The 9,294-nt window shown below is 49.1% G+C and overlaps 1 protein-coding gene across 1 annotated transcript; it reads left to right on the forward strand.

Annotated features, from left to right (window-relative positions):
- The first annotated feature begins 7,143 nt into the window (after positions 1-7,143).
- Positions 7,144-7,992, forward strand: LOC144724616 (uncharacterized). Its single transcript, XM_078603890.1, has one exon. It carries the CDS (start codon positions 7,240-7,242, stop codon positions 7,915-7,917), a length of 678 nt encoding a protein of 225 aa, XP_078460016.1. The 5' UTR covers positions 7,144-7,239; the 3' UTR covers positions 7,918-7,992.
- The last annotated feature ends 1,302 nt before the right edge of the window (positions 7,993-9,294 follow it).

A 9,294-nucleotide genomic window follows, 5' to 3' on the forward strand; every position in this document is an offset into this window, starting at 1 on the left:
ATAAAAGAAGCATCAACTGGGACCTCTTAATCGCAGCCCCGCTCCTCCGGTCACCCCCCCTCTCCCCACCAGTCACCCTCCCACCCCCACTCCTCTCGGAGAGGTCCCAGAAGAATGAGATGAGTACAAATTAATCCAACATCCGAAATAACTACGTTCCAACTTACCAAATTCCCAAACGTTATGTTTTACGATGAAAATATTCCTCGTTCTTTTTTTTTCTCCCCCCCCCCCCAACCCCCGTCTTGTTTTTGAAAACTGTTACACTCTTGGCCTTTGATTTGGACAAATTGAGTGCTAGAATTTTCCGTCCCGTCACGTGAGATATGTCGGTCTTCCAAGTCTGATGGCCCCGAGTTGGTGTCGACGCGGACTGCTGTTTTTGTAAATGCCGTCCTCTCGTCTTATCAACTCGATTGGAAATCAGTGTCCCCCTGTGGTCTGTCCTCTGTTGAATTCCTCGCAGTGTCGAAATCTAAAACTCCCGATCAACGTTTCCTTACGCGGCCCACAGATCCACGCCGAACGTGCTACGCGCAAATTAAATTGTCCTCTGTGGCGATTTCTATTTATGAGCGCGTAATAAAAAAAAATATTTTCAAAATTTTTTTTGTTGGGGGGGCGGGGCGGGGGAAGCGTGGGAGGAGCTGGGGGGGGGGGTCGTGGGGAACAAGTGTACGTATTGCAGAAATGCCACATTCAGAGTCGGCTCGTGTATTTAATTTAACCCATGAAATGTACTCATTTTAACACTTTGTAATTTTCATTGCCAGTGGACAGATTTGATTGTAAATTATGCATCGGCGACACACAACAAGGACCCGTTCCGAGGAAGCCGGTCTCGGTGAGTGTGGCATCTCCGCGACTCGTCGATCGGATCATCGATCCGACGATCAAGCCCCCCTGGTTTTTGGGGGCTATAAAAAGTGAGAGAGAAAACAAAAATGACGTGTGAGAAAATATTACAAATAGAAGAAGACTGAAGGAGAAGAAAACCCAACAAATGACGTCTCGGAGGGCGCGAGTCTTTTGCTGTCGCGCCAGCTTAATTAAAGCCGCCAGGGTTAGTCGGCGAATACGTTGGGCGTGTCGTTAACGGAGTCTTAAACGAGTGCTCGTTAGAGAACGCCTCTTCCAGAGCACCGCCAGCCGCGCCTCTACCGCCGCCGCTTCCCGGGGTAAAAGTTGGCGACGGCCGGAGAGGGCGCCAGAGCTCCTGGGCAGGTTTTTGCCGGAATATTGGGAACGACGGATAGTCGTTAACGGTGCGGAGCGAACGGAGCGCCCGCGCCACCCGCGCTACGGTTACGGACGGACTGTAGCGCACGCGCTGCGCGCCGCTCGCCACTCCCTCCCTGCCCCCCCCCAAACCCCCCCCCATCCCCCTCTCTCCGCACCAACCAACCCACACCAACTCCTCAAATTCCAAGCTCTCCCCTCCGCCGCCTCCCCCCCCACCCACCCACACCCTCAATATGGAAAGATTTCGGTTTATAAATTAAAGATGAGTCTTATAAACGGCTGCTGTTTGTGTGTGTGCACTTCGGTGTCCCGGCCAGCGTTGGAATGTGACGGGGCCGCTCAGGGTTTTTGCATGTTCGACGGCGCGCAATTTGGTTGTGCCGGGGTTCCTTTGCGGGAGAGTGGGTGGCCATAATAGTTTCACCTTCCACCCTCCCTCCTTCCCTGAACCCCAACTCCAGGGTAAATTTTCTTTCCGATTTAAAGATCGGTTCCGCTTTTTAACCTCCGGCGGAGAACGTAGCGGATGCCAGCTGGTGCGGGAGATCGCGTGAACCCGTTACACAAACCGTCGTTGGCCTATTTACAAATTCGTCGTCATCAATCCTCAACCCAGGGCGGTGACGTGGCCGAGCAGCAGCGTGTTCTCGCCGCTCGTTGCAGGGGTCTGCGGTTCGAACCCCACGGCTGCCCTGGTTAATGCTGCATGCATACGGACAGTAAATACCGCGCGCTGCCTCCTTTACAGTGGAAGTAAAAAATATCCCACGAAATTGAAAAAAAAAAATTCGTTACCAGGGGCCTGGCATCGCGATCGAAATTTGCCGCACTTAGAAAAAAAATACATTTCCTGCTGTCAGACCGCACATTTGCACGCCCTTGCTGCGTACACCATGTGCCGCACAGACGGCTGCCACGAGGGGTCCCCTGGGCTCGACTGCATGCAGCAGGGCATTGGAATGGTTGAGAAGTGATGTTATGCGAGGTGCTTTCTAAGTTGCCGAGACATTGAAGCAAGAGGCACTGTACTATGCAAATCCTCATCTTCCGTACAACGTGAAAATGGTGACGGACAAATCGATTTTTTTATTTTATGCGACCAATTTGGGTGCCTGTATCGTGAGCAGAGGGGGAGGGAGGGGACTGGCTCTATCCTGTGGCTATTCCAGACCCACTAATAGGAATGTCTTTGAAATGTGTTTTGCTTTTTTTTGCTTGCATTTCCATCATTTCACGAGATGAAGGATCCATTCGTAAATCTCCCAGAGCCCTGTGTTGGAGAAAATGATTTCTATCGGGCTCCGTGATGTGAAGTGCAGTCACCAACTCTAAATTATATCCGTTGAAAAAAGAATCCGCTTTCAGCTTTCCAGCTCAATTCTCATATTTTTTTTCATTTTATACCGGAAAAAAAGATTCCACAGATAGAACTGCTCAACCCTAGCTTATGATGCTTTCATATTTGCATTTCCTTTGCGCTGTTTACCTTTCTGGCGTTGTTCTCTGACTGGTGGTGAGACGAGGCCATGAAGGAGACTGCCTCTGGATTAGGCCAATCAGTTTCGTAGACAATTCATAGTATTAGAATACGTTTTCCCCTTTTGCCTGGCAACAAAACAGGTGTTGAGATGGTGAAACACCAAACTGAAACCTTTTGCAAAGAATCATGGCTGCATTAACCACAATACTTGTGGTCAGATTGCAAACAAAAAACACTGATAACATATGCATTATATTCTTGGTTCTTTCGGTAAAGTCACGTAGAAGGGAAATAATAAAATAATATAAATATAAAACAATAGAAATTTTCACGACGTTTCGACTGCAACACAAGCAATCATCAGGTGTGAAATCCACAGCAAGAAAAAAAAATATTGTGTTGCAATCGAAACGTGAGAATTTTTAGATTTTTATTATTTTATTATTTCCCTTCTACATGACTTTACCGAAAGAACCAAGAATATAAATCCCTGCAGTCACGAAAGCTTTAAATACAAATTTAACATATGCATTGTCTTTGAAACTGATTGGTCCACACCAGAGACAGCTTTCTTTTGAGCCTAGTCTCAAAACGGTGTTAGACTAGAGGACGCCAAAAGGCGAACAGCACAAAGACAATGCCACTATCAGAGTAATGAGAGCTCGGGGTCGAGCAGCTACATCATGGGGACCTCCTTTGCCAGTAGCAAAATAGAATAAGTTTTCCCCTTTTTTCTGGCAACAAAAAAAGGTGTTATGATGCTAAAACACCAAACTGAAACCGTTTACAAGGAATCGTGTCTGCATTAACCACAATACTTGTGGTCAGAATGCAAACAAAAAACACTAATATATGCATTGCCTTTGAAACCAATCAATTGCAAAGACAATTCATGTATTATCATGTTTTACCACAATGTCGTTTGGTTAATGCAGACTTTATGCCTATTTGGTGAACGTCTTAACACCTATGTATTGAGATTTTAAGAGCCACCGTGTTATTGAGGGAATGTGTTTAGGGTTTTTTTTGTAATTTGTTACTTATGCAGCATTGCCAAATAATTTGTGTTGGAGATTGGCTGAGGTTTTTCACAACGCTTCTCCCAATGCTTACTATCTTACCTACGACTACAAGGCAGGCCCCGAGATGCGAACGTCCGACTTCACAAGATCCGCACTTACGAACGAACTTCCATTTTATTATGAACCGAACCGCGGAACGATTTTGTTCAGCAGAGCAATCCGCAAGCCAGAAATCAGGATCCAAGAAAATGAAGATGAAATTGATTTGTTTCTTTTCATGTCACACTTCATGTTATGCTTTAATTACTATACAGTTTTTATTACAGCATTACATGCAAATGTACAATATTTCTTACGAGTTTAACAACGCTTCTCGTTTTTGTTGAACGATAACATTTTATAACACAGACCGTGTTTACAATGAAATATTGCGTTCCGATATACGAACAAATCGACTTTCGAACAGGTTTCTAGAACGTAACCCATTCGTAAGTCGAGGACTGCCTGTACTTTAGCAGGTAAAGCCCACTGAGTTATTATAACTTTTTCAGAGGCGACCTGGCCACGCCTAATGACAACTCATTGAAGTGGCTGATATCATCACAAGAGCCGAATTGAATCAAGAGCCGAATGGCTCACAGGGCTATACCTAATAAATGAACTTGAACTTGATCACACGTAATTTATAACCGCAGCCAAAAAAATCTCAACTCATGTTTGGAAATGTAGAGGTCAAAACCGGAGGCACCCTGGCGACAGTAAGCGCGACCACGAGGAGCGAGAACACGTGGACTCCGAATATACGGCACAGGTCTTGTGAGGGTCTGGGATCGAATTACGACCTCCTGTATTCCAGGCGACGGAGATAACGTTTCGCCATCGGGGCGTGCCGTTAAGTCCTGCAATGTGGCCTTATAATTATTTCCACAGCAGGGGGCGCGGTTTCCCACACTGTTATAAGTTTGTCTCGTGTGTCAATGAAACCCAGATTTGAGAACTCAGTTTTATCGCAGGTGGCTGAAACCCAGATTCGAATCCAGGATGTAAAACGTTTGTAGTCGGCTTGTTACGCTGTTGATGGTGGTGGTGGTGATAATGAAGGGCATTGATATTATGGTGGTGATGGTAACCCTGGTCTGGTTTGAAACTCATCATCTCACGACTACTTGGATCTCTGCTCCTAAACTGAGCACATGTCAGAAAAAACAAGTTCCTGTCAATCCATACCGACCTTCGCTGTGAAGTCTGGTCAATCAAGCCCCAAGGCCTTCATCCAGCAGAGGATTCACTCGGTGCTTTACGTCGTTATTGCTATCATGATCATCACCATGTAAACCATTGTAAGTATGCCGACGCATTATTTGGTGAATTTATACCGGACTTGGGTGCGCCGGAGGCTTCAGTTATCCAGCCCGCCGCCTTGAAATAGCGAGCGATGGTCCCACCATGCGGTACCTCACCACCCCAATGCATCCCAACTCGCAACCCACCACTCGCCAACACAAGCCCCACCAGACGGAAAAAACCCACAGATCCCCCGTATAGCCTTTGCAGATTTTTGGGGAAAGTGCTGTTAGCGAGCACTGATGAAGGCCGATAAAGCAGAGAAAGGGGTGGGTGGCCAACACCACGCCCGGCCGCCTTTGTCTTTCTTGAGGCGATGTTTTCACATCGCACCAGGTACTCATTTGAGGCCGAGTTGATCTAGAGGAGGCCCAGGACCGATTAGGGTGATCGTCACTGGGTGTTGGTGGCCGTGAGCTGAGAATCGAACTCGGGTCTCTGCCGGGTTCGTAGCGCAGCACACTAACCGCTGCGTTACCGCCCCCCACCAAACAAAGACAAAATATCCCCCGTATAGTCTGCAGCAGACTTGGGGCAAGTGCTGTTAGCGAGCACCTACGAAGGCCGGCACGGCACACGAGGAGGGGGGCAGGTGACCAGCACCACGCCAAGGCCGCCTTTGTCTCCCTAGCGGCGATGTTTACTACACACTCGCACCAGGTACTCATTTGAGGCTGAGCCGATCTAGGGGAGGTCCCAGAACCGGTTCAGATCAATCGTCACTGGGTGCTGATGGCCTTGAACGGGAATCGAACCCGGTCCCCTACTGCATCCAGCACTCCTCACTCGACACGTTAACAAACTCACTTCGGTTTAACACGGACTTGTCGGCTTTCGCGACAAAGTGTTATACATACTAAGAGTTTTTTTTGTTGGGTTATATCTCGTAAGTATAAATGTGTCGTTAAACCCGCCACCACCCGACCCAGTTCTGGCTGCCCGGCTGATGCCAGTTGTAAGTAGTGGCGAAACGTCGTACTGGAATTGTACATGTTGTGGGTTTTTACTCGTCACGCATCGGCACGGGTTTGTTCAAGTGACAAAACCTCACCATATTCTTTGGGTCTTTCGGTAAAGTCACGTAGATAGGTTCATAGAAAATAAGCAAAAACTGCGACGTTTCGATCGCAACACAAGCGGTCGTCATCAGGACAAGGGGGTTAGCCTTTGAAGGCAAAACTACGATCGAAACGTCGTAGTTTTTATTTTCTTTGAACTTATCTTCGTGACTTTACCGAACGACCCAAATAATATAAATTCCTGCAGTCACGAAAGCTTTAAGTCAATATTTAAAACCTTACCAATTGGCCGTGTCGGGGTGGTGGCGGGTTTTAACGACACACATTAATAATTTTACGCGAATCTAACTCCCCCTCCCTCTCCTTCACACACAAAAAAAAGAAACCTCCGTTACGGAAACCCAACTTAACCCGTAGTTAAACCCCGGAATGTCGGAGCACTTCAAACCCAGCCGAGCGCACGCCACCCCATTGCCGCATGTTCGTCAAACGCCCCCGCTTCCACCCCCCCCCCCCATCAAACGCGATAGACAGCCAATGGGGTACAAGTAACATCACCGGGGGGGGGGGGGGCTGGTGAATAAAACCGGCGGGGGTCCCTCTCTGCGTCTCTGCGTGAGCGAGGCGCGGAGCGAGTCGCGGAGCAGGCAGAGATCGGAGGAGGATATCGCGACCTCGTCTCCTGCTGTCCCAGACACACCGCGCCGTCAACATCACTTGGATAAAACCCAACACGCAAACAACCAATATCGGGGTTTCTCGGGAATTGTGTTCCGTTATTCGCCTGCAGTGCAAACATAAAGAGCTGCTGCTGCTGCTGTATTGTGGACAAAGATTCCCCGTGTAGTCGCGCGACGGTGTCACCTCGACAGCTTCAACTCTGGCAACCTCCAGCTGAGCGGCCGTCCGTTCGTGGCACAAACTCGGAACAGAAACGTAACGAGAAATACAAGAAAAACACCTGGTGGTTGCGGCAGCATCCCCCTCATCCTCCCCATCATCAGCAGCAGCAGTAGCAAGCAAGCGGTGACATCCTCGTCCGTGCCAAAGACGAAAGGATCGTTCTCCCCGCGTGCGTAACGCCGCCCTTGGAGAGTCGTGGACGGGGCCCTCGAAACTCTGCGAACCAACGATGTACGAGATGGACTCCCTGTCGCCTCCGTCTCCCTCGAGGAGTCTCGTGACGGACGAGGAGGAAGAGGCTCCCCTGGGGAGATTCCGAAGCCCCTTTGGAGGGACGGCGGCGGCGGCGAGGAAGCGGTCGGGGCTTCGCGGCGACTCGGCCGTCACTCCGGGATGCAAGAAGGGCAAGCGAAGCGCCGCTGGCGGCGTCAACGGATCAATGGGCCATCATCAACAGCTGCTGCTGCTACAGACAAACCATCACCAGCTGCCGCAACAGCAGAATCGGCAGGACAGCGATCACCAGCAACAACAGCAGCAGCAGCATCATCCGGAGCATCATCATCAGCAGCAGCAGCAGAATCAAAATGAACCGGAATCGCAAAACCAGCGTTTCGTGGCAAACGTGAGAGAGAGGCAGCGCACGCAGTCGCTGAACGACGCGTTCGCCTCGCTGCGCAAGATCATCCCGACGTTGCCCTCGGACAAGCTGAGCAAGATCCAGACTCTGAAGCTCGCGGCGCGGTACATCGACTTCCTCTACCAGGTGCTGCAGAGCGACGCGGCCGAGGGAAGGGCGGTGGCGGCGGCGGCTCCCAGCTGCAGCTACGCGGCCACGGAGCGCCTGAGCTACGCCTTCTCCGTCTGGAGGATGGAGGGAGCCTGGTCCATGTCAGCGTCGCATTGATGGAGGGTCGTGCTGGTTGGTGGTGGTGGTGAGGGGGTGGTGGTGGTGGTGGTATTCTTAGGTTTTTTCGGTAAAGTCACGTAGGTAAAAAATTAAAATTAATAAAAGTAAAATAAAATAAAAATCACGACGTTTCGGAGGCAACGCAAGCTTCCGTCTTCAGGTGGAACCGTCACAGCACGATAGCTTGTGTTGCCTTCGAAACGGCGTGATTTTTTATTTTATTTTTTATTTTACTTTTATTAATTTTAATTTTTTACCTACGTGACTTTACCGAAAAAACCTAAGAATATGAATCCTTGCAGTCACTAAAGCTTCAAATCTAGAATTAGGGTGGTGATGGTGGTGTTGAAGATTGGTGGTGTGGATCGGTGGTGGTGGTGATGATTGGTGGTGGTGATGATTGGTGGTGATGGTGGTGGTGTGGATCGGTGGTGATGGTGAGGACTGGTGGTTGTGAGGCTTGGTGGTGGTTAGTAAGGATTGGTGGGTAGTGCTGATGATTGCTGTTGATTGTGAGGATTGCTGAGTGGCGGTGAGCATTGGTGGGTGAGTGGTTACATTGATTTAGGGTGGTGGGTGTACTCGTGTTGGTTGATGACGGTATTGATGAGTACTGGTGAGGATTGTGCATAGTGAGTGGTGGCGAGCGGTGAGGATGGTGGGTGATGGTGGTGGTGTTGATCGTGGGAGCCTATTGAGACCTACTGCGCGTCGCTTTCTCAATGGAGACCTGGGAGATCGGTGACTCAACTCATCACCATGATCAGCCATGTTCCATCTACTGCTGGATGAAGGCCCACTCGGAACGGCCGCCAACTCTCATGGTCGTGCATTGCAGCGATCCACTTAGGCACCGCACACGAGCTGATTGGATGGGATAATGAATAATCAAAAATAGTCATTGTTAATTATTGTATGTACGTATACACGTGCACTGCCAGGTCGTGTTTAAATTATAACTTCTTCTGGATTGACTAAAGGTCACTGGGTGCATATTGCAATGAGCATTCGCGATGAGAATTTGTCAGGGTTATTGAACACAATCTGAATCTCAAGATGCTGTCACACTGAACGACAGACAGAGAGAGAGAATCTTTCCGAATTATTCGGAACGTTGAATTTCAGTCTCGGGCACTCGATCCACGGCTTGTCTAGAGGCACAGCCCCGGGTCGTGTCGATCCACTGCTCGAGGAAGGCCTCCCCACGTCGAGTAGACGGCAATGGGTTCCCGATGGACGTCTGTGAAAACAATAGCTTCGTAAAATTCCTCCAGTATACATCTCGACTTAAAGCTTTCGTGACTGCAGGAATTCATATTCTTTGGGTCTGTCGGTAAAGTCGCGTAGATAGGTTGGATGAAAATAATAATGAAC

Source organism: Lampetra planeri, chromosome 21 (assembly GCF_965212315.1).
Source record: "Lampetra planeri chromosome 21, kcLamPlan1.2.h2, whole genome shotgun sequence".
Lineage (NCBI taxonomy): Eukaryota > Metazoa > Chordata > Hyperoartia > Petromyzontiformes > Petromyzontidae > Lampetra > Lampetra planeri.